The 27224-nt window shown below is 43.3% G+C and overlaps 1 protein-coding gene across 1 annotated transcript in view; it reads right to left on the reverse strand.

Moving 5' to 3' along the window:
- Positions 1-27224, reverse strand: part of fhad1 (forkhead-associated (FHA) phosphopeptide binding domain 1) — a 41634-nt gene continuing 14410 nt past the window's right edge. The window contains 9 exon segments of the mRNA XM_065020670.1: positions 1-4726; positions 5911-5991; positions 8994-9162; positions 9957-10183; positions 10759-10854; positions 16969-17095; positions 17426-17585; positions 18241-18347; positions 19307-19421. Of these exon segments, the coding sequence (XP_064876742.1) occupies positions 4553-4726; positions 5911-5991; positions 8994-9162; positions 9957-10183; positions 10759-10854; positions 16969-17095; positions 17426-17585; positions 18241-18347; positions 19307-19421 (1256 nt within the window). The 3' untranslated portion in view covers positions 1-4552.

Genomic DNA, 27224 nt, shown 5'->3' on the forward strand with positions numbered 1-27224 from the left:
TAACAGCTTATATAACATATTTAATCAAATAACAGTGATTGTCATTTAAATCATCTCTAAGTGCACCACAAATAGATGAACAAACAAGTATAAGTACTGATTAAGCAAACAGGGATGAATACTATCAATACATTGCAATAATAATAGTGATACTAAATGGAAAAACGATAATCATAAATCAACTGAATTAAAAAATGGATCCAAGTACCACAAGCAAATCTAGTATGCATACTGTATTCTCCATGACCCAGTGCAATAACAAACATTATTTTATTTCAAACAGTAAAGTAAAAACTAGACACAGTGATTAATGAACACAACAGGCTGTGCATGTTCCTATATCTTTCGTCTTTTCCATTCCTTATGTCCAACAACACTGCACTGGCACTCCCCAAAATCAATAATATCAAGGCACAGAGGAGCAACATGTTGAAACAAATGAATGTAGGAGATTCTTTTCTGCAGAGTACATTACACTCTTAGAAGTAAAGAAGCCTGGAAGAACATTTTGGGGTTCTAAAAATTGCCACACAGAGGCAACCTTTCCGATTCAAAAAGGTTATTTGAGGAATACCTGTGTAAATGTTCAAACCGGAACCTTTTTGTGATGGGAGGGGTTAAATGTTGTACCTTTTTACACTGAACAAATATATAAATGCAACATTAAATCATTTCAAAGGTCTTACTGAGTTACAGTTCATATAAGGAAATCAGTCAATTGAAATAAATAAATTAGGCTCTAATTTATGGATTTCACATGACGGAATACAAATATGCATCTGTTGGTCATAGATACTTTTTTTTTTAAAGATAGGGGCGTGGATCAGAAAACCAGTCAGTATCTGGGGTGATCACCATTTGCCTCAAGCAGCAGATGTCCCCTTAGCATAGAGTTGATCTGGCTGTTGATTTTGGCCTTTGGAATGTTTCCCCACTTGTCTTCAATGCTGTGCGAAGTTGCTGGATATTGGCGTTAACTGGAACATGCCTTCATACACGCGCAATGGTTGACATGTCTGGTGAGTATGCAAGTCATGGAAGAACTGGGACATTTTCAGCTTCCAGGAATTCTGATACCGATTCTTGCGACATGGGGCCATGCATTATCATGCTAAAACATGTGGTGATGGCATCGGACGAATGGCACGACAATAGGCCTCAGGATCTCGTCACGGTATCTCTGTGCATTCATATCGCCATCGCTAAAATGCAATTGTGTTCGTTGCCCGTAGTTTATGCCTGCCCATACCATAACCCCACCGCCACCATGGGGCTCTCTGTTCACATCGTTGACATCAGCAAATCGCTCGCCCACACGACACGCTGTCTGCCATCTGCCCAGTACAGTTGAAACTGCGATTCATCCGTGAAGAGCACACTTTTCTAGCGTGCCAGTGGCCATCGAAGGTGAGCATTTTCCCACTGAAGTCAGTTACGACGCCAAACTGCTGTCCCTGGTGAGGACAATGAGCACACAGGTGAGCTTCCCTGAGACAGTTTCTGACAGTTTGTGCAGAAATTCTTTGGTTGTGCAAATCCAGTTTCATTAGCTGTCCGGGTGGCTGGTCTCAGACAATCCCAAAGGTGAAGAAGCCAGATGTGGAGGTCCTGGGCTAGAGTGGTCACACGTGGTCCGTGGTTGCGAGGCTGGCGGGACGTACTGCCAAATTCTCTAAAATGATGTTGGATGCGGCTTATGGTAGAGAAATTAACATTCAATTCTCTGGCAACAGCTCTGATGGACATTCCTGCAGTCAACATGACAATTGCACGCTCCCTCAAAACTTGCGGAATCTGTGGCAGCTTCTTGATATGCCATACCTGTCAGGTGGATGGATTATCTTGGCAAAGGGGAAATTGTCACTAACAGGGATGTAAACAAATACATTTTATTTCAGCTCATGAAACATGGGACCAACACTTTACATGTTGCATGTATATTTTTGTTCGGTGTAATAATATATTGTTGAAGTGGCTGCTTATCAGAAAATACTGTCATATGTATACTTTATACTTATTTATACTGTCAGATGTAGGTCAACTGAACCTCAATGCTTTTACAAACTCTGTGTGAATGAATCTCAACACAGATAGCCTACATTATAATAAAACAAAACAGAATAGTCTTTAAGTAAATGACCAGTGAGGAGAGGTCAAGCTTGACTCAGCATTGCTAATGGAAGATGAGCTGAGCTAGCTGTTTGCGAAGGCAATGGTGCAAACCAGGGGCACTCTGCTGATTATAAAAAGATGAAAGCCAAAATCTGGTGTTAAGTTTCAGCCCAAACAGTAGCATTGTGACTGAGCTGAGGGATGGGAGCTGGAGAAATGCAACCACTGCCAACTTCATCGGCGCAGTTACGAATGTAAGGACTAAACAGGCCATAAAATGTTTAAGTTATATTCCTCAAGAACAAGATCATGAATTGATTTTACCATTGAACAACAGGAAATATCCCAGATTGTGCCTTTAAGGAACACGCTGGAATATGCACAGTGCCAATTAGCTGGTTGTGTCCACTCAGAAGGGGCTGACTGAGGAGGAGCAGTAATTGCTGAGGTCAACACATATAATTAGCAACAACTCAACACAGCGCTGTGTGCCAGCTGAAATCAAAGGCATACCAATGCCAGTGAGTGACATGCTCATGTTAAAAACAGACATAATTGATCCTGATTAATGAAAGCAGACAAACTATAATGGCGTCTGGAGATGAATCAGTGGTTTGTCTGTGATGGTCCAGACAATAAAAACAAAAGTGCATAGAGTGACAAACATGTCTGAAAGACACCGAAACAAGTAGTAATGCATTGGGGTGAAGTTATACTGATGCACATGGCCATAGAGGTAGGTAGACCATAGCAAACATCAGAGAGGAGCAATGATGACAGACTGATGCAGCCTTTTGCCTGGAGGCAACAAAGAAACATTGTACCATCAAAAAAAATTGTACCATCTGCTTGTATGCACTAAAATACCAAATCTGGGTCAGTGAGCGAGGAAGACAAGAAGCTTTTTTAGGAGTAGCCCTCATTATCTCTTACGACAGGGATCATCAACTAGATTCAGCTGCGGGACAATATTTTCTCGAGCAGACGGTCAGAGGCCCGGAACATAATAATTTGAAATAATAATAGAAATAATTTGTAGACTGCAAATTGATCGCAAAAACCCCCAAACAGATATCATATTTCACAAAAGCATATAATCATTTCAAACCTATATTTGTATACGATCACATATATTTCTCCATTATGCGTGAGATTACTTTGGAACAGATTTCCAAAATTAAAATGACTTTGAGCTGATTTGCTGGTGTTTTTACAGTCTTAATAGAGAGAGAAACCAAACCATGTACTGGCTCTATTATCTGTGGCATCTGCTTTATGTAGAACAATGGAGGATTAATATCCTGAATAATAGATTTTGCACATGCACACATACACAATCACATGCACAAACCGAGAGAGACTCACACATAGGCCTACTCACTCACACACGTCATGAACACTGCCACACGTCACAAACACGCACTCAAAACAACACACTGATGCGCATGCTCGCTCACGCTTGACCCTTTCACACCTTCCCACATACACATACGCACCTATACACACAAACCACTCTCTCTCATCCTATGCTCACGTGACTGTGACGGTGTGTGCTGCTGTGAGCAAGAAAAGGCTCTGATGATGAATAAATGAATCAGCTTTTCTCTCTGCCCACTGCGATAACGGACGACAACATCCTCGAGGCATGGCGAGGAGGGCGGGTGTGGGGGAGGAGGTCTACTGCAGATAGGAGGAATAACAGACTCCTTTTTTCTTTGTATCTGCGGTTCAGGGGCATATTCCTGTCATTAGCACTCACACTCCCGAAATAGCCGCTCAAATGGACGCCTTGGCCATTTTTTTTTATTGCTGAGATATCGCAATGACGTGTCAACCAAAATATTATACTGTATCGGCAGAAATGTCTGCAGAAGAACGCATTTGTATTGTCGTGCATAAAGACGGCCTCATTTTCCGTGGTGAATGGATGAACAAGAGCGGTGAAGTGTTCCGGCTAAAATAATATAGCTGTGGCAGATAGCCCGACAGACTTTTTACATTCAAAGCTCAGAGGGAAGCTGAGAAAAGCTGCCTTTGAAACACACATCATTAGCACCCACATGCTCATGCATTGACTATTCCATCATCTCTATAGGGGCATTCACTCATTACGATGTGGTGCAAAGCTATACAGTATATAGAACGAATGGCTCTGATGTGTGGGAGTATACAGCCACCAGCAGAAACGTCCTCATGGCCAGAAGCAGCGGTACAGTACGCGTGAAGCAATGAAATAGACTGACGCTGACTTGAATGGGACGGTGAGTTCTAGTAGACCTGCTGTGCTATATTTCTAATTCTATGGTGTGACGCACACTAGCAGTGTTCACTAGTCTCGTAGTAATGAGTGTCCTCCGCTGTTCAAGTCAAAAGGACCCTTGAGCCGGTCTCCTTGCCCCTGGTGTCCAGTCACTCCAGTGTAGGGCAGGATTACAGTACATTAGGAGGGCTCTGTCAGTGGTGGGGCCTGTTGAGGCTGCTGCTGTACAATGGCCAGCTCCAGCTTGGAGGCCATCTTGCCAAACTCCTTCTTCCCCAGCTGCCTCTTCAGGGTCTCCATCTCGTACTCTCTCTTCTTCAGCCTCTCCAGCAGGCTGGATGTCTTCGCTGTCGCCTGTTCAGAAGAAGAGTACTTAATTATCAATTTTCTATACAGTCCATGGAAATGTGTTTTTGGCAGAGGAAGACAGGGGCCCTATTGGAATATCTTCAAAATGTAGCCTCAGTTCCCCTCTTCCTTGAGGTAACCATTCATCTGACTGGATAAGTGAAGATATGGTTTCCACCCTACTGATTTCTCCAATCCAACCATATCAGATACTCTGAACTAGCCTCCCTCCTTATTAGTATTAGCAGCTATAATTAACACTTCTGGGGGCTGCAATGGTAGTGTGTTTGTGTGTGTGTGTTATGTGTGTGCGGGCGTGCAGTAACACGCAAGCAGAGAGAAAAATGTGCAGTTTTATAGCTAATCTCCTGCTATTCTATAGATTCTGCCATGAGGCTGAGAGAAAATGCAGCAGTTTTAAATATAATTTATTGGTATTCTATACATTTTGCCCTCAGGCTGAGAGAAAATGTTGCAGTTTTAAAGCTGATAACGGGGGCTGCGGGGGTGTGTGTTACACCTCTGTGTGCATGTGAATTATTAATAGGTGACAGTGACATTTCTATTGATCTTTAGATTATGCTAGTGTGGTAGACGGACTCACACAGCCAGTGGTTGAGGTAATGAGGATCATGAAAAGAGATAGCCTACTGGAGGTACAGTTAGATGGGTATGTTTACTTCAAACAACAAACTGTGATTTTTGTGTGGAGTAGCGGCAAGTCAGAACCACCAATTTTTTGTTGTTGTTGGTAGGACTGGAGAGGAGAGACAATATAGGATGACTATACTATGTTCAAAAATCATTCATTAAATATCACAAAGTTCATCTGGAAGCCACTTCCTTGGAACAGAACCAAGCAGACAAGCAACTTACGCTAGTATATTGTAAATCTAGGATGTTAACGGTTTGTGGACTAAAACAGTGACATCACTGCGTGTAGAGTGAGGGAAAGTATGCTGGGTGGAACGGTATCTGCCAGGAGAAGGATAGGAGCCCAGGATACAGCTGTTTTATAACACCATTGGGTTTCATCTAATGGGTTTTCACAAAGTTCCACAATGCAAACGTGTCTTTCTGTATTGTGTTCATACTGTCAAATAAAAAATGGAATAAAAAAACAAACAGTTGATACGAGCAGCAGAGGAATCGTGTGTCTGTTTGTCTATCCAGCTGTGGCTCTGGCTCACCTTGTCGCCGGCCTCAGTGAGGACACAGCTGTGAGAGGCTGTCTTCCCACTCCTCCTCTGGACTTTCTCCACACTCACTGCCTGTGGAGGGAAGAGAGAGGGGAAAGGGAGGTATGAGACGGAGGGGAGAGAGATGAGAGGGAGGGAAGAGAGGGGTTTGAGAGGGAGAAAGGAGGGAGGGAGGGAGGTTAAGAAGGAATGAGGGAATAGAGGAGAAGACAGGGGAGGGTGAAAATGGAGGAAAGCAAACAAAGGCTGCGTTTAGACAGGCAGCCCAACTCTGATCTTTTTTCCACTAATTGGTCTTTTGATCAATCAGATCAGATCTTTTCACATCAGATCTTGCCATAAAAATAGTGCTATTAATATGAAGCGTTTTACGCTTAATTAAGGTTATGCTGAATACTTGCTATTTATGCTGAAAACATGCTGCTGATACCAATCCTCACCCTGATTCATAGACACATTAAGCTGAGTCCATCTTAATCATGGATATGAGATATTAAGCTTAAACACATAGTGAGACAGAGGGGCCCGGGGGCCACAGTATACCTTTCAATTACTGATCTGTTAACTTACAGTCAATTTACATGAATGGCACTATGCTACAAACAACCAGAGAATGGCCACTATGATGACTGGAATCAAGGTAGTTTTGTTAACATGACTGTGGAAAATAAAAGTTTGGCCACTCTAAAATTCACTGTAAAAGCATATTGCCTTTTGGTACACACGGTATCTGCTGTTGAATAAAATGGCTGTTTTAAACGTCAGTTCACAATCACACTGGATTAGGCCATGTCCCATAGTACTCATACACAGAGTATAAAGCCTTTTTAAAGTGTCAAGTTATGACACCCTACCCTACCCTAAGACATGGCCCAAACTGTCATTTGACACATAATTGCTGTTGCATAGAATACCATTTTGGACTACTATATATCCCATACAGGATCGGTGCCGATCCTGTAGGGGATATATAGTAGTCCAAAATGGTAAAACAGTAATTTTATTCAACAGCAGATACTGTGTGTGCCAAAAGGCAATAGGCAGTATTAATAAACTAACTAGGCACATTTGGGCAGTCTTGATACAACATTTTGAACAGAAATGCAATGGTTCATTTAATCAGTCTAAAACTTTGCAGTAATAACAACATTTCCCAGGACATAGACATATCTGATATGAACCAAGCATAACTAGGCACATTTGGGCAGTCTTGATACAACATTTTGAACAGAAATGCAATGGTTCATTTAATCAGTCTAAAACTTTGCACATACACTGCTAGTGGCCAAAATCGAAATTGCGCCAAATCTGGAATATTACATTTTGCCTCCCTCTTCCATTTCAAAGATGTAAAAAACACATGTTTCTTATTTGTATTATATTTTTACCAGATATGTGTTATATTCTCCAACATTAATTCACATTTCCACAAACATCAAAGTGTTTCCTTTCAAATGGTATCACGAATATGCATATCCTTGCTTCAGGTCCTGAGCTACAGGCAGTTAGCTTTGGGAATGTAATTTTAGGCGAAAATGGGGAAAAAGGGGTCCAATCCTTAAGAGGATGGCTGTGTTACATATTCTATAAGCGCCTTTGGAAAGCATTTAGACGCCTGGACTTTTTCCACATTTTGTTACGTTACAGCCTTATTCCAAAATGGATTCAAATATTTTTTTTCTTCTCAGCAATCTACACACAATACCCTATAATGAACAAAGCAAAAACTGGTTTTTAGAATTTATTCCTTTGCTATGAGAAAATTGAGCTCAGATGCATCATGTTTCCATTGATCCTACTTGAGATGTTTCAAGGACTTGACTGGAGTACACCTGTAGTAAATTCAATTGATTGGACATGATTTGGAAAGGCACACACCTGTCTATATAAGGTCCCACAGTGCATGTCAGAGTAAACACCAAGCCATGAGGTTGAATGAATTGTCTGTAGAGCTCAGAGACAGGATTGTGTCGAGGCACAATTTTTATGCAGCATTGAAGGTCCCCAAGAACACAGTGGCCTCCATCATTCTTACATGGAAGAAGTTTGGAACCACCAAGTCATTTAGGGGGTATTGTGTCTAGATTGATAATGGGGAAAAATTATTTAATACATTTTAGAATAAGACTGTAATGTAAGAAAATGTGGAAAAAGTCAAGGGGTCTGAATATTTTCCGAATGCACTGTATATACTTGTATGACCACTGGTACTGTAGATGCTATTGACTCATACTGCATGTAATAATGAGCCTTAGGTTATAGGTTCAGCCCTATGGTCAATTGCCATTCTGCATCCCAATGAGACACCATTAGCATTTCCTAAGATTGTTCCAAGTTAGTTATCTATCTACTTGATATTACCGTAGATGGAGGAAATTTACCTTACTTAAGCACTTACTTGATTTTTGATCAATCCATACATGCTTGAACAGCACAACAAAGCCTGAGGAAGGGTCTGTCTGTCTGTCTGTCTGTCTGTCTGTCTGTCTGTCTGTCTGTCTGTCTGTCTGTCGTCTGTCTGTCTGTCTGTCTCTGTCTGTGTCGTGTGTGTGGACTTGCTTAGTGGACAATCGACTAGTCATGTCCATTTTCAATGGACTCAGCATAGCTTGTCTGAGGGTGAGCAAATTACCTGGAACAAAAGTATGAGGTTCTTGTGTCTGTTCTGTTAATAATGGCCCCAGGTAAATTACACAATTCCTACCATACCATGACTGGCATTCAACGGCACCGTCTGTAAGAATTTTACCACAGCTGTTGTTTTCCAAATACTACCTACCCATGCATACCTAGAAGTAGTAACATTGATGAAGCAGAAACAGTCAGGTACCCAGCAAAGTTGAACTAGCTGGACTAGATACATTTTAGGTGTTACAAAGCAAATCACCCCATGGGTTGGACTGTTGAACTCCGTTCTACCAGGCTCCTTTCTATACCTTATGGCTCTTTACGGCCCTGGTGTTAAGGCCGATCTCCTGGTCCAGCCTATTGTACATCAAGGTGAATATGTGTTACAAAACAAATAGGCCTCTGGGTTCGTTGAGTGTTTCACTCCGCTCTACGACTTTCTATACCTTACGGCTCTTTACGGCCCTGGTGTTTAGGTCTATCTCATGTTCCAGACGACTCTGGGTGTGGCGCAAGGCCTCGCGGAGCAGGCAGCTCTCTTGGCTCTCCGTCTCCAGCTCGGTCCTCAGCATATCCAGCCTGGACTGGAGTTGCTGGCCCGCCGCCTGGCTCTCCCTGGGCGGGGGAGGGGAGGGAAGCAGAGGGGGAGGACAGATGTAATAGACATGTATCAATGATCAAATCAACCTAACTACAATCCTGTTTCAAGTCACTTGAGGCAGGTGGGTTTTCTACTCATCAATCAAATGGGTTGACACATTACGTAAACACCAACCAATAAAAGTAGGTAAAATAAATAGTTGACTCTTGTGTTGCTCCTACGGTAGGCAGCTAGCGGGTGATTGGTTGGTAAGAGTGTGGTGCTAGCAATTCCAAGTTATATTTGGTAAATTTCTGCAGGGATTACATACAAATTATAAAAATGTATGCACTCACTGTACTGTATATTGCTTTGGATAAAAGTGTCTGCTAAGTGGCATTGTCACGATCGTTATAATGAATGCCGAACCAAGGCTCAGCGTACATAGAGTTCCACATTAATTCAAATTAAACTTACAAAAAAAAACAATAAACAGCCAAACGAAAGGTGACGTCATAGCGTGCTCACAGGCCAATACACAGAAACAAAATCCCACAAAACACTGGGGGAAATGGCTGCCTAAATATGATCCCCAATCAGAGACAACGATAAACAGCTGCCTCTGATTGGGAACCATACCAGGCCAACATAGACATACAATAACCTAGATAACCCACCCTAGTCACACCCTGACCTAACCAACACAGAGAATAAAAGGCTCTCTATGGTCAGGGCGTGACAGGCATATTTATAGTAATTTCATGAAAATACACTATTGAGGAAAGGGATCTAGTTCATGGCCCTGTATTCCCTTCTTTTACTTCCCTACCTGAGAGTAGTCATTTCTCTATGCTGCTGCTGCAGTAGGGTTTCACTTCGCTGGGCCTGGCTGTGCTGTAGGGCCATGCAGCTCCGGAGCAGCTCCAGGTCTGCGTGACGCAAAGAAGCCAGACTGGCCCTCTCCTCCTGGGGCAGGTGCTGCAGGGACACACACCCCTGCAGCTGGCCCTCGCTCAACTCCAGAGCCTCGCACAGCGCCCGTGCCAGATCCAGGTACTGAGAGAGAGAGAGAGAGAGAGAGAGAGAGAGAGAGAGAGAGAGGGAGAGGGAGAGAGACAAATAGAGAGACAAATAGAGAGACAAATAGAGAGAGAGAGAGAGAGACAAATAGAGAGAGAGAGACAAATAGAGAGATACACAAATAGAGAGAGAGACACAAGTAGAGAGAGAGAGAGACAAATAGAGAGAGAGAGAGACAAATAGAGAGAGAGACAAATAGAGAGAGACAAATAGAGAGAGAGAGAGAGAGAGAGAGAGACACAAATAGAGAGAGAGACAAATAGAGAGAGAGAGAGAAAAATATATATGGAGAGAGAGACAAATAGAGAGAGACAAATAGAGAGAGAAATAGAGAAATAGAGAGAGACAGAGAGACAAATAGAGAAATAGAGAGAGAGACAAATAGAGAGAGAGACAAAGACAGAATGAGAGGAGTAATTAATGATTAGTTGAATCAAGTAGGTGCTGGGCTAGGACAAATATCTGCCCACCCTGTAGCTCTCTTGGGTTAGAATTGAAGAACACTGTCATAGCCACCCACACTCTACCCCTGAGAGCATCCTTCCACTCACTGTCCTCTCGCTGAGGTCCAGGGCGTCTGATAGGTCCAGTCTGGCTGTGCGCTCCAGGGTCTCCTCCCCCAATGCTCCATGGAGTGGCCAGGCACTCTAGATTGAAATGATCATGTAACATATGACATTACACAATACTAAGTTGATAATCATAGTCATAGGCTTTAAGATGAATTTCTCAGCAGAGTGAGTATTGGGACGTGTTCATCGGGTGTATTTAATTAAGAACTTTTAATACATTTCGCAATGGGGAAAAAAAGTAACCATCTGTCTTATGTAACCATACCAAACGTAACATATCATACTAATTTGAGTTCCCGGATTTATGTTTACTATGTTACGGTTAGTCTATGAGACCAGGCTGGGTCAGGTGCTTACCACTGCAGACCTCGGTGTGCTGAGTTTGCTCGTCTCACTCCCTGCTTGTGTCTTAGGTGCCCCCTGCTGGGTGAAGCGCTCTGAGGGAACAAACAGTTACCCAAATATCAGAGAAGAGGAACACTTTGGAGGACACAAAGTTTTATAGTCTCCTAAGTCATTTAAATAAAATATATAGACAATGTACAAGGACATCGACCAAGGCATAGAGATAGGGAGCAGCACAAAAGCAGCATATTTAAGATTTTAAAAAAAAGTATTTTCCCTACTTAAATTTTTATTTATTTATCCGAGATAATCTGATATGGGGTCTTAGGGCCCCTGGTCCCTGCCCTAATTAATCCTGCAATAGCCTTTGCCGTGTTCAATTATATCACATGGGAGCAAAACATGCTGTGTGCAGGCTGTCTTTCTATATTCATAGAGTTTTGACTTTGCTTACTCAGGGGCCATGTTTGCTCCAAGGCTCCGATCCTGGCCCTCATCTCTGACAGAGCCTCCCTCTGATGCTGAATCACCTCCTTGTGCCGATAACCTCTGGACTTTGACCCCTGCTTGGCATACTCCCCAGGAGCAGTGACAGTGGCCATTTCCTGGACACAAAGGGAGAAAAAAACGACGTTTGAATCATATTCTTAAGTCATGATAGGGTCTAGAGTTTTTCCTCTGAGAGGTTCAGCTCAGGATTTCACAACTCAGAAGTAGAGGTGGGGGACAACACTAAGTGGACTATGGTTGTAGCCAAAAAGTCAATTGACATGAAGGAAGAGCTGGATGCATCACCAAATGATTGAGTATGTGTATAATGCTGAAGAGTGGTAAGTACAAAGTAGGAGGACGAGTTGAGCCTCTCACACTTAAAAGAAGACCCCAAAGGTTTAGAATGCAGCTGGATACATATTCAATCTCTCCCTATCCCAGTCTGTTATCCCCACATGCTTCAAGATGGCCATTGTTCCTGTACCCAAGAATGCAAAGGTAACTGAACTAAATGACCATCTGTCATCATTCTGTCATCATGAAGTGCTTTGAGAGACTAGTCAAGGATCATATCACCTCCAGCTTACCTGTCACCCTAGACCCATTTCAATTTGCTTACCGCCCCAATAGGTCCACAGATGATGCAATCGCCATCACACTACACTGCCCTAGCTCATCTGGACAAGAGGAATACCTATGTAAGAATGCTGTTCATTGACTACAGCTCAGCATTCAACACCATAGTTCCCTTCAAGCTCATCATTAAGCTTGAGGCCCTGGGTCTCAACCCCACACTGTGCAATTGCATCCTGGACTTCCTGATGGTCTACCCCAGGTGGTGAAGGTAGGAAACAACATTTCTACTTCGCTGATCCTCAACACTGGGGCCCCACAAGGGTGTGTGCTCAGCCCCCTCCTGTACTCCCTGTTCACCCATGACTGTGTGGCCATGCACACCTCCAACTCAATCATCATCAAGTTTGCAGACAACACAACAGTAGTAGGCTTGATTACCAACAATGACGAGACAGCCTCCAGGGAGGAGGTGAGGGCTCTCGGAGTGTGGTGTCAGGAAAATAACCTCTCACTCAACAAAACAAAGGAGATGATCGTGGACTTCAGGAAACAACAGAGGGAGCACGCCCCTATCCACATCAATGGGACAGCGTGGAGAAGGTGGAAAGTTTTAAGCTCCTTGGCATACACATCACAGACAAACTGAAATGGTCCACCCACACAGACCGTGTGGTGAAGAAGGCAACAGCGCCTCTTCAACCTCAGGAGGCTGAAGACATTTGGCTTTCCACCTAAAACCCTCACAAACTTTTACAGATGCACAATTGAGAGCATCCTGTCGGGCTGTATCACCGCCTGGTACGGCAACTGCACCACCCACAACCGCAGGGCTCTCCAGAGGACAGTGCGGTCTGCACAACGCATCACCGGGGGCAAACTACCTGCCCTCCAGGATACCTATAGCATCAGATGTCACAGGAAGGCCAAAAAGATCATCAAGAACAACAACCACCCAAGCTACAGCCTGTTCACCCTGCTAGCATCCAGAAGGCGAGGTCAGTACAGGTGCATCAAAGCTGGTACAGAGAGACAGACAAACAACTTATATCTCAAGGCCATCAGACTGTTCAACAGCCATCACTAGCACAGAGGGGCTGCTGTCCACATACAGACTTGAAATCACTGGGTATTTTTATAAATGGAACACTAGTCACTTTAATAATGCCACTTTAATATTGTTTGCATATCTTGCATTACTCATGTATATACTGTATTCTATACTATATATTGCATCTTAATCGATGCCGCTCTGTCATTGCTCATCCATATTTTATATTTATATATTCTTATTCCATTCCTATACTTAGATTTGTGCGTATTTGGTATCTGTTGTGGAATTGCTAGATATTACTTGTTAGATATTGCTGCACTGTCGGAACAAAAGTGGCAAGAAAAAGTATGTGAACCCTTAGGAAATATCTGTATTTCTGCATAAATTGGTCATAAAATTAGATCTGATCTTCATCTAAGTCACAACAACAGACAAACTAATAACACAAATTATTGTCTATATTGAATATATAATTTAAACATTCACAGTGTAGGTTGGAAAAAGTATGTGAACCCCTAGGCTAATGACTTCTCCAAAAGCTAATTGGAGTCAGGAGTCAGCTAACCTGGAGTACAATCATTGAGATGAGATTGGAGATGTTGGTTAGAGCTGTTCTGCCCTATAAAAACCACTCACAAAATTTGAGTTTGCTATTCACAAGAACCATTGCCTGATGTGAACCATGCCTCGAACAAAAGAGATCTCATAAGACCCAAGATTAAGAATTGTTGACATGCGTAAAGCTGGAAAGGGTTACAAAAGTATCTCTAAAAGCCTTGCTGCTCACCAGTCCACGGTAAGACAAATATGTCTATGTCTATAAATGGAGAAAGTTTAGCACTGTTGCTACTCTCCCTAGGAGTGCCTGTAAAGATGACTGTAAGAGCACAGCGCAGAATGCTCAATGAGGTTAAGAAGAATCCTAGAGTATCAGCTAAAGACTTTTAGAAATCTCTGGAACATGCTAAAATCTCTGTTGAAGAGTCTATGATACGTAAAACACTAAACAAGAATGGTGTTCATGGGAGGACAACACGGAAGAAGCCACTGCTGTCCAAAAAAAACATTGCTGCATGTCTGAAATTCACAAAAGAGCATCTGGATGTTCGACAGCGCTACTGGCAAAATATGCTGTGGACAGATGAAACTAAAGATGAGTAGTTTGGAAGGAACACACAAAACTATGTGTGTAGAAAAAAAGGCACAGCACAGCACACCAAAACCTCATCCAACTGTAAAGTATGTTGAAGGGAGCATCATGGTTTGGAGCTGCTTTGCCGCCTCAGGGCCTGAACAGCTAGCTATCATCGACAGAAAAATGAATTACCAAGTTTATCAAGACATTTTGCAGGATAATGTAAGGCTATCTGTCCGCCAATTGAAGCTCAACAGAAGTTGGGTGATGCAACAGGACAATACATACAGAATGGATTCAACAGAAGAAAATAGGCCTTCTGGAGTGGCCCAGTCAGAGACCTGACCTCAACCTGATTGAGATGCTGTGGCATGACCTCAAGAGAGCAGTTCACACCAGACACCCCAAGAATATTGCTGAACTGAAACAGTTTTGTAAAGAGGAATGGTCCAAAATTCCTCCTGACCGTCGTGCAGGTCTGATCCGCAACTACAGAAAACGTTTGGATGAGGTTATTGCTGCCAAAGAAGGGTCAACCAGTTATTAAATCCAAGGGTTCACGTACTTTTTCCACCCTGCACTGTGAATGTCTAAACGGTGTGTTCAATAAAGACAGGAAAACGTATAATTGTTTGTGTGTTATTAGTTTAAGCAGACTGTTTGTCTATTGTTGTGAATTAGATGATCAGATCAAATTTTATGACCAATTCATGCAGAAGTCCAGGAAATGCCAAAGGGTTCACATACTTTTTCTTGCCATTGTAGGAGCACAAGCATTTCGCTACACTCGCAATAACATCTGCTAACCATGTGTATGTGACCAATAAAATTTGATTTGAATTGACTACGACAGTAGGGAGGTGTCCTTCTATGACCCCAAAGATATGACACACATCTACACCCTGTTACAATTGATCACTAGCTTTTAGATAAAGCGATTTATACACGGGTTGTGAACACATCTCACTGACAAATTATTAATTTAGAAAAATGTAAATGTATATTATAATCTATTATATTTCATTCTCCATTCTCTGGTATCATGGCTATACATCCACTAATATTCCTTTATACAATTAATGTTTCAGATTTGTGTTTTTGACTCATATCAAACAATGGCGCTTCTGTTAATGCGCAAATCATTTGACTGCTGGCATCTTGCAGGTTGAGATTCTTTTTGGCTGTGCTTTATGAAAAGATCCAAGCTGTTACTAGACTATGATGTGTGATTTCTTTGTGTTGCTATGAGTGAAATCGAAGGAAATTATATTGAAATGCACCTCCATTGAGTTCAATGACTCGGTGGATGTTGACTTGAGCTCCTTTCCAGCCAAGTGTCCTTGACTGCAGATCTGTGGCTGATCGTATGAAACACACTCAGGGGCACAACGCCTGTCATTGTGGTCTGTAGTGTGAGTCAGCAAGTTCGAATGCATCACCTACTGACACAATGCAATGTTCCCGATCCTCACTACACTGTAGTGGGCCTAATGACTATAACACGGGGACTAAAACAAGAGTCTGAATGGCTATTTTGTAGAAGTGAGTGAGTGATTGAGTGACACACACACACACACACACACACACACACACACACACACACACACACACACACACACACACACACACACACACAATACAGTTTGTGTAACAAACACAAGCCTAAATCATGTCTGGGCAGTACGAAGCTTTTGAGGCCCTCTATTTTCCATTCAGAGAGACAAACAGCAGATAAATGAGTTCCCTGGGGAACACAGAGGAGTCGTGTCATGTTGTACTGTATTGTTGTTATGGTTTACGACAAGGTGCTGCGAGTGTGTTGTCAGGATGCGAGGCACATGCCATTAAACATAGTGATGCACAATGTCATATAATGTATCGCCTGCTTCTCCCGTGTCCTGATAGGAGGGGGAATAGGAGATGGTCTCTTCCTCTGAGTGTTGATTGTACTGAGTTAGAGGCGTGGCACCACAGCACAAGATCATTATCAGCAGAACCTGTTCAAACTGGCTTTTCTCTGAGGAAACAGAGGCACCCTCCAGCGTTTACTGAACCAGACAGCTAAATATCAGACCTCTTTTTTTCAGTAACGTATTCATGTGTATGTGTGGTGAACCTATGATGCTGCAGATTTTTTCCATATTGTTGTGTGCCTCGTGCTTCATTTGATTCCTCTCTTACCTTCAGTTGATCAATGCGGCTGGAGAGTGCAATCCTCTTAGCCTGGTCCCAGATATGTTTGTCCTTTATAGCATAGTCAACTCCTATGGTTGTTGTCTGGCATGATAACCACCGTATGAGTCGATGAGACAGCACATACACATCTGGGACCAGGCTACAAACACCTGGTGTCCCTGGTCTAAATCTAAATCAACCAGTTCACCAAAAGCCAGGAGACACAGCGGCCCTCGAGGACCAGAGGTGTACACCACTGGCCCTGTATTCCTAAAGTGTCTCAGAGTAGGGAGTACAAGGATCAGGTTCCCCCTTGGGTTTACTCATTATAATCTAAAAGTCAAAGCTGATCCTAAATCAGCACTCCTACTCTGAGACTCTTTGTGAATATGGGCCTTTATGTTATTCCACTCGCCTTTGTGTGTGGTGGTATGCAGGAGACAACAGAGTAGTGGACAGGCTGGGTCTGCTCAGGGTTTGTCCTCTGTTCCTTCATCTCTCTCTCTGCCCTGAGACTCTTCTCCAGGTCCACCTGACAAATCCTGGTAGGACACAACACATTAGATCAAATCAAATCAAATCATAAAATATAAGATAGGACACAACGCATCAGCCCTTCACTACATGCTGGCTGGCTGCTTGCTATCTTAATGACCCTAATATAGCTACTACATTACTTTGTACTTATGCCATTTCAAGGTAAATATATATTTTTTGCAAAAATGTCATTATATCGTGGAGAGAGTTTAAATGTATTGGTTCTTCACATTTGTACACATATGATATTACATTTGAGGATTCCACATTACAAATCCAAGGTAAACTCACTCCTCAGCTTTAAATGTCTCCCCCCGCACCTACCTCAGACCTACCTCAATTCATCCCTCACTTTCTCAAGCTCCTCCCCTTTCTGCTCCACGAGTTGTGACATCAGCATTAGCTTCTGAGTGAGAGTGCTCAGTTGGACCCTCTGATCGACGACCAGAGCCTTAAGCTGCTCCAACTGTAGTTTCTGCTGCTCACTGAGCTCCCCTGCAGGATATACACAGTTAAGCATTCACACACACACACACACACACACACACACACACACACACACACACACACACACACACACACACACACACACACACACACACACACACACACACACAGCGCACAAAATGTGAGACTGCTATGTTAATGTGATCTGAATGTGATCTGACATGTCCAGGTAACTGCCAAAATAAAGGAAACACCAACATAAAGTGTCTTAATAGAGCGCTGGGCCACCACGAGACAGAACATAATTTGGTCTTTTGTTGACGGTGAAAAATAATGCCTCAGGCGCCGCTCCAGAATCTCCCATAAGTGTTCAATTGGGTTGAGATCTGGTGACTGAGGCAGCCATGGCATTTGGTTTACATTGTTTTTATGCTCATCAAATCATTCTGTGAACACTTGTGCCCAGTGGATGGAGACATTGTCATTCTATGGGGGCATAGCCACGGTAGCCAATATAATGGCCGGCCCAGCATTTTTATACATGACTCTAAGCATGATGGGATCTTCATTGCTTAATTAACTAAGGAACCACACCTGTGTGTGGAAGCACTTGCTTTCAATATTCTTTGTATCATTGTAGCATTATATAATTGACATACTACCATAATATACTGAAGGGATGGATCAACATGTGAGATTGCACCTGTCATGTCTGTTATCCTGGCATTGGCTGCAGCCAAGTCACGACTCAAAGCCACGATGAGGTCACCCTGGCTACATGTTTCCAGCTGAGACTGGGCCAAGTCTGCCCTGGAGAGATGAGAACAAGGAAAACAAGAGGAGGGTATTTTAGTTAACAAACTAGAAATATGGAATGGTTGAACAAAAAGTAAATCTGCACACGTTTCGACCCCAAACTGGGGCTTCGTACAGACTTCTGGTCCCCACAAGTATAGTTAAACACACACACACACACACACACACACACACACACACACACACACACACACACACACACACACACACACACAGACTGAAACAAGGCATACTATCACCATATTTGAAAGAGACTGTGGTAATATGACCACCTAAATTAGCTGTAAAAAATAAGTCTGCATGATCATTAATCTAAGATTTAAAAGACACATTCTGCACTGTAGCTGTACTATACAGTGTGTTCAGAAATGGCCACCAGGGACTCTCATAGGCTTCTCTTTAACTAAAATGCAGTGGAATACATGGGATGGGATAAGAAGACGTCAGATTACATTTAGGAATCAGTGCCTGGGCCTTCAGAAGTAATCCTCCGCTTGGTTTGAGACAAGAGGGTAGTTTCACAGACTGATCCCTATAAGGATCATATATATATCAGAGTCATTATATAAGAAAAGCATGAGTCATGACTCACGCATATATTTCTGGCCTCATGAATTATTCATGAGGAAAGCACAGTGTGAGCATGGGGATGTTTGCTGAGGGATGACGTCACTCCTTTGTGCAAGATAGCAAGAAATACCATGGTGTGAATACACAGAGACGGCATCTAAGGTGAATAGCCTTACATTAAAACATTTGGAGGTTGCATACATTATGATTTACAATCAAAACTGTTGACGTATTGCATCAAATTTACTATAAAATGTGGTAAGGTCCCTCTAGTTAAATGTCAGTAATAGTCTGTGCCTATTGGGGAATGTTTCCACTATTTAGTCTCATCAATAATGAGGCCATCTAATAAGTTGAAAGAAAATCCCCAAAACCCTCTTTACCTGAGTGAAGTGATATTACCCTCCAGGGCTGCTACCTCTGAGGCCTGTTTAGTCTGTGTCTCCAGGGGACTGGTACTCATCACAGGCCTACTACTCTCCAGATTCCCCTCCAACGCTATGGAGAGTTAGAAGACATTATAAAGGCTCATACATGGTTAAAACAAGTTATAAAGCATTATATCTGCACCCTGTAAATATTTAAGTATCAGATTCTCTGGATCCTTCCTAAAAAATAGACACCAGCTGGTCAGATTCAATGTTCACTTCAGCCCTTCCAGAACCACATGTATCTAAGGTCTTCGAAAGCCAAGTCAACAAACAGGTTACTGACCATCTCGAATCCCACCGTACCTTCTCCGCTGTGCAATCTGGTTTCCGAGCCGGTCACGGGTGCACCTCAGCCACGCTCAAGGTACTAAACGATATCATAACCGCCATCGATAAAAGACAGTACTGTGCAGCCGTCTTCATCGACCTCGCCAAGGCTTTCGACTCTGTCAATCATCATATTCTTATCGGCAGACTCAATAGCCTCGGTTTCTCGGATGACTGCCTTGCCTGGTTCACCAATTACTTTGCAGACAGAGTTCAGTGTGTCAAATCGGAGGGCATGCTGTCCGGTCCTCTGGCAGTCTCTATGGGGGTGCCACAGGGTTCGATTCTCGGGCCGACTCTTTTCTCTGTATATATCAATGATGTTGCTCTTGCTGCGGGCGATTCCCTGATCCACCTCTTCGCAGACGACACCATTCTATATACTTTCGGCCCGTCATTGGACACTGTGCTATCTAACCTCCAAACGAGCTTCAATGCCATACAGCACTCCTTCCGTGGCCTCCAACTGCTCTTAAACGCGAGTAAAACCAAATGCATGCTTTTCAACCGATCGCTGCCTGCACCCGCATGCCCGACTAGCATCACCAAATCAAATCAAATCAAAATCAAATCAAATTTGATTTGTCACATACACATGGTTAGCAGATGTTAATGCGAGTGTAGCGAAATGCTTGTGCTTCTAGTTCCGACAATGCAGTGATAACCAACAAGTAATCTAACTAACAATTCCAAAACTACTGTCTTATACACAGTGTAAGGGGATAAGGAATATGTACATAAGGATATATGAATGAGTGATGGTACAGAGCAGCATACAGTAGATGGTATCGAGTACAGTATATACATATGAGATGAGTATGTAGACAAAGTAAACAAAGTGGCATAGTTAAAGTGGCTAGTGACATAAGAATGCAGTCGATGATCTAGAGTACAGTATATACATATGCATATGAGATGAATAATGTAGGGTAAGTAACATTATATAAGGTAGCATTGTTTAAAGTGGCTAGTGATATATTTACATCATTTCCCATCAATTCCCATTATTAAAGTGGCTGGAGTTGGGTCAGTGTCAATGACAGTGTGTTGGCAGCAGCCACTCAATGTTAGTGGTGGCTGTTTAACAGTCTGATGGCCTTGAGATAGAAGGTGTTTTTCAGTCTCTCGGTCCCAGCTTTGATGCACCTGTACTGACCTCGCCTTCTGGATGATAGCGGGGTGAACAGGCAGTGGTTCGGTGGTTGATGTCCTTGATGATCTTTATGGCCTTCCTGTAACATCGGGTGGTGTAGGTGTCCTGGAGGGCAGGTAGTTTGCCCCGGTGATGCGTTGTGCAGACCTCACTACCCTCTGGAGAGCCTTACGGTTGAGGGCGGAGCAGTTGCCGTACCAGGCGGTGATACAGCCCGCCAGGATGCTCTCGATTGTGCATCTGTAGAAGTTTGTGAGTGCTTTTGGTGACAAGCCGAATTTCTTCAGCCTCCTGAGGTTGAAGAGGCGCTGCTGCGCCTTCTTCACGACGCTGTCAGTGTGAGTGGACCAATTCAGTTTGTCTGTGATGTGTATGCCGAGGAACTTAAAACTTGCTACCCTCTCCACTACTGATCCATCGATGTGGATAGGGGGTGTTCCTCTGCTGTTTCCTGAAGTCCACAATCATCTCCTTCGTTTTGTTGACGTTGAGTGTGAGGTTATTTTCCTGACACCACACTCCGAGGGCCCTCACCTCCTCCCTGTAGGCCGTCTCGTCGTTGTTGGTAATCAAGCCTACCACTGTTGTGTCGTCCGCAAACTTGATGATTGAGTTGGAGGCGTACATGGCCACGCAGTCGTGGGTGAACAGGGAGTACAGGAGAGGGCTCAGAACGCACCTTGTGGGGCCCCGTGTTGAGGATCAGCGGGGAGGAGATGTTGTTGCCTACCCTCACCACCTGTGGGCGGCCCGTCAGGAAGTCCAGTACCCAGTTGCACAGGGCGGGTCGAGACCCAGGGTCTCGAGCTTGATGACGAGCTTGGAGGGTACTATGGTATTGAATGCCGAGCTGTAGTCGATGAACAGCATTCTCACATAGGTATTCCTCTTGTCCAGGTGGGTTAGGCAGTGTGCAGTGTGGTTGAGATTGCATCGTCTGTGGACCTATTTGGGCGGTAAGCAAATTGGAGTGGGTCTAGGGTGTCAGGTAGGGTGGAGGTGATATGGTCCTTGACTAGTCTCTCAAAGCACTTCATGATGACGGAAGTGAGTGCTACGGGCGGTAGTCGTTTAGCTCAGTTACCTTAGCTTTCTTGGGAACAGGAACAATGGTGGCCCTCTTGAAGCATGTGGGAACAGCAGACTGGTATAGGGATTGATTGAATATGTCCGTAAACACACCGGCCAGCTGGTCTGCGCATGCTCTGAGGGCGCGGCTGGGGATGCCGTCTGGGCCTGCAGCCTTGCGAGGGTTAACACGTTTAAATGTCTTACTCACCTCGGCTGCAGTGAAGGAGAGACCGCATGTTTTCGTTGCAGGCCGTGTCAGTGGCACTGTATTGTCCTCAAAGCGGGCAAAAAGTTATTTAGTCTGCCTGGGAGCAAGACATCCTGGTCCGTGACTGGGCTGGGTTTCTTCTTGTAGTCCGTGATTGACTGTAGACCCTGCCACATGCCTCTTGTGTCTGAGCCATTGAATTGAGATTCCACTTTGTCTCTGTACTGACGCTTAGCTTGTTTAATAGCCTTGGGAGGGAATAGCTGCATTGTTTATATTCGGACATATTACCAGACACCTTGCCCTGATTAAAAGCAGTGGTTCGCGCTTTCAGTTTCACACGAATGCTGCCATCAATCCACGGTTTCTGGTTTGGGAATGTTTTTATCGTTGCTATGGGAACGACATCTTCGACGCACGTTCTAATGAACTCGCACACCGAATCAGCGTATTCGTCAATATTTCCATCTGACGCAATACGAAACATGTCCCAGTCCACGTGATGGAAGCAGTCTTGGAGTGTGGAGTCAGCTTGGTCTGACCAGCGTTGGACAGACCTCAGCGTGGGAGCCTCTTGTTTTAGTTTCTGCCTGTAGGCAGGGATCAGCAAAATGGAGTCGTGGTCAGCTTTTCCGAAAGGGGGGCGGGGCAGGGCCTTATATGCGTCGCGGAAGTTAGAGTAACAATGATCCAAGGTTTTACCACCCCTGGTTGCGCAATCGATATGCTGGTAAAATTTAAGGAGTCTTGTTTTCAGATTAGCTTTGTTAAAATCCCCAGCTACAATGAATGCAGCCTCCGGATAAATGGTTTCCAGTTTGCAAAGAGTTAAATAAAGTTCGTTCAGAGCCATCGATGTGTCTGCTTGGGGGGGGATATATACGGCTGTGATTATAATCGAGGAGAATTCTCTTGGAAGATAATGCGGTCTACATTTGATTGTGAGGAATTCTAAATCAGGTGAACAGAAGGATTTGAGTTCCTGTATGTTTCCTTCATCACACCATGTCTCGTTAGTCATGAGGCATACGCCCCAGCCACTCTTCTTACCAGAAAGATGTTTGTTTCTGTCGGCGCGATGCGTGGAGAAACCCGTTGGCTGCATCGCATCGGATAGCGTCTTCCCAGTAAGCCATGTTTCTGTGAAGCAGAGAACGTTGCAGTCTCTGATGTCCCTCTGGAATGCTACCCTTGCTCGGATTTCGTCAACCTTGTTGTCAAGAGACTGGACATTGGCAAGAAGAATGCTGGGGAGTGGTGCGCGATGTGCCCTTTTTCGGAGTCTGACCAGAACACCGCCTCGTTTCCCTCTTTTTCGGAGTCGTTTCCTTGGGTCGCTGCATGCGATCCATTCCGTTGTCCTGTTTGTAAGGCAGAACACCGGATCCGCGTTGCGGAAAACATATTCTTGGTCGTACTGATGGTGAGTTGGCGCTGATCTTATATTCAGTAGTTCTTCTCGACTGTATGTAATGAAACCTAAGATGACCTGGGGTACTAATGTAAGAAATAACACGTAAAAAAACAAAAAACTGCATAGTTTCCTAGGAACGCGAAGCGAGGCGGCCATCTCAGTCGGCGCCGGAAGTTAACCACCACCCTGGATGGTTCCGACCTTGAATATGTGGACATCTATAAGTACCTAGGTGTCTGGCTAGACTGCAAACTCTCCTTCCAGACTCACATCAAACATCTCCAATCGAAAATCAAATCAAGAGTCGGCTTTCTATTCCGCAACAAAGCCTCCTTCACTCACGCCGCCAAGCTTACCCTAGTAAAACTGACTATCCTACCGATCCTCGATTTCGGCGATGTCATCTACAAAATGGCTTCCAACACTCTACTCAGCAAACTGGATGCAGTCTATCATAGTGCCATCCGTTTTGTCACCAAAGCACCTTATACCACCCACCACTGCGACTTGTATGCTCTAGTCGGCTGGACCTCGCTACATATTCGTCGCCAGACCCACTGGCTCCAGGTCATCTACAAGTCCATGCTAGGTAAAGCTCCGCCTTATCTCAGTTCACTGGTCACGATGGCAACACCCATCCGTAGCACACGCTCCAGCAGATGTATCTCACTGATCATCCCTAAAGCCAACACCTCATTTGGCCGCCTTTCGTTCCAGTACTCTGCTGCCTGTGACTGGAACGAACTGCAAAAATCGCTGAAGTTGGAGACTTTTATCTCCCTCACCAACTTCAAACATCAGCTATCCGAGCAGCTAACCGATCGCTGCAGCTGTACATAGTCTATTGGTAAATAGCCCACCCATTTTCACCTACCTCATTCCCATACTGTTTTTATACTGTTTTTATTTTATTTATTTATTTACTTTTCTGCTCTTTTGCACACCAATATCTCTACCTGTACATGACCATCTGATCATTTATCACCCCAGTGTTAATCTGCAAAATTGTATTATTCGCCTACCTCCTCATGCCTTTTGCACACATTGTATATAGACTGCCCATTTTTTTTTTCTACTGTGTTATTGACTTGTTAATTGTTTACTCCATGTGTAACTCTGTGTTGTCTGTTCACACTGCTATGCTTTATCTTGGCCAGGTCGCAGTTGCAAATGAGAACTTGTTCTCAACTAGCCTACCTGGTTAAATAAAGGTGAAATAAAAAAAATAAAAATAAAACAGGATCCCCACAAGGCTCTGTCATCTTGCCGGTGCTATTCACCCTGTACACAGACGACTGTAGGACTACCTGACAGGACTACCTGACATGATGACTCCTTGCTGTCCCCAGTCCACCTGGCCATGCTGCTGCTCCAGTTTCAACTGTTCTGCCTTACTATTATTCGACCATGCTGGTCTTTATGAACATTTGAACATCTTGGCCACGTTCTGTTATAATCTCCACCCGGCACAGCCAGAAGAGGACTGGCCACCCCACATATGCTCTCTCTAATTCTCTCTTTCTTTCTCTCTCTCGGAGGACCTGAGCCCTAGGACCGTGCCCCAGGACTACCTGACATGATGACTCCTTGCTGTCCCCAGTCCACCTGACTGTGCTGCTGCTCCAGTTTCAACTGTTCTGCCTTATTATTATTCGACCATGCTGGTCATTTATGAACATTTGAACATCTTGGCCATGTTCTGTTATAATCTCTACCCGGCACAGCCAGAAGAGGACTGGCCACCCCACATAGCCTGGTTCCTCTCTAGGTTTCTTCCTAGGTTTTGGCCTTTCTAGGGAGTTTTTCCTAGCCACCGTGCTTTTACACCTGCATTGCTTGCTGTTTGGGGTTTTAGGCTGGGTTTCTGTACAGCACTTTGAGATATCAGCTGATGTACGAAGGGCTATATAAATAAATTTGATTTGATTTGATTTAGGAGCTCGGACCCAGAGATTACGTTCAGGTATACATATGAATACACACCACACACCACTGTGTGTGACCACTGTGTGTGTCTATGTACCAATTCGTCACCACACATGAAGCTCCCTCCCAGGAAATACAAGTTATTTGCATTGCATTTTGAATAGGTAAAGTGTTACTGAGTTTATTTCGCACCCAGTAACACCAAGTGTAACTATGCATAAATTGAGGAAAATATGTGCTTCTAGCATTGCCCTTTAGTGTTGCATTACACGTGACTGTCATCTAGTGACATAAAATGGCACTACCTTGCATTAAACACACTACTGTGTCCAGTGCGGTTTAATTTAGACTTGTGGGAACTGACCAACAGTGCCTTCGGAAAGTATTCATACCACTTGACTTATTCCACATTATGTTACAGCCTGAATTCAAAATTTGATTGAATGTATTATTTTCTCACCCATCTACACACAATAAACCATGATGACAGAGTGAACAAATGTTTTTAGAAATTGTAACAAATGTATTGAAAATGAAATACAGAAATGTACATAAGTATTCACCTCCCTACAATGCTTTGTAGACGCACGTTTGGTAGTGATTACAGCTGTGAGTCTTTCTGGGTAAGTCTCTAAGAGCTTTGCACACCTGGATTATAAAATATTTGCACCTTATTCTTTGTATATTCAGTGTATATTTGGTCTTGTGTTTAAGGTTATTGTCCTACTGAAAAATTAGCTCTATTACGTTTATTTTTTTCCCCCGAAACTCCCTAATCCTTGCCGATGACAAGCATAATCATAACATGATGCAGTCACCACCATGCTTGAAAATATGAAGAGTGATAGTCAGTGATGTGTTGTATTGGATTTGCCCCAAACATAACACTTTGTATTCAGGACATGAAGTTAATTTCTTTGCCACATTTTTTGCAGTTTTACTTTAGTGCTTTCGTGCAAACAGGATGCATGTTTTGGAACATTTTTAAAATTCTGTACAGGCTTCCTTCTTTTCACTCTGTGATTTAGCTAAGAATTGTGGAGTAACAGTTTTCTCCTATCACAGCCATTACACTCTGTAACTGTTTTAAAGTCACCATTGGCCTCATGGTGAAATCCCTGAGTGGTTTCCTTCCTCTGTGGCAACTTAGTTAGGAAGGACGCCTGCATCTTTGTAGTGACTGGGTGTATTGATACACATTCTAAAGTGTAATTAATAACTTCACCATGCTCAAAGGAACATTCAATATCTGCATCATTTTTGTATAATTAAAAAAAATCTTATTTAACACTATTATTGCACACAGAGTGAGTCCATGTAAATTATAATGTGACTTGTTAAGCACGCTTTTACTCCTGAACTTATTTAGGCTTGCCAAAAAAAGTGGTTGAATACTTATTAGCTTTACATTTTTATTCATTCGTAAACATTTCTAAAAACATAATTCCACTTTGACATTATGGGGTATAGTGTAGGTCAGTGACACAAAATCTCAGCTGTAACACAACAAAATGTGGAAATGTCAAGGGGTGTGAATACTTTCTGAAGGCACTATATATGGATAGGGCTAAATTGAAATGTTTCTTTCAGAAGAAATAAGAAAAGCAAATGCATAACCATGGTAGCAATTGAAAGGGAACCGTTTGGAGATTATGGGAAAATTATTAGACCAAAAGGTGAGGACACAACAATTTGAATAACACATGACTGAATCCAAACATTACACTGGTGATTTTATGTGCATTTTTACACTTACTACACTTTACGCATC

Source organism: Oncorhynchus nerka, linkage group LG7 (assembly GCF_034236695.1).
Source record: "Oncorhynchus nerka isolate Pitt River linkage group LG7, Oner_Uvic_2.0, whole genome shotgun sequence".
Lineage (NCBI taxonomy): Eukaryota > Metazoa > Chordata > Actinopteri > Salmoniformes > Salmonidae > Oncorhynchus > Oncorhynchus nerka.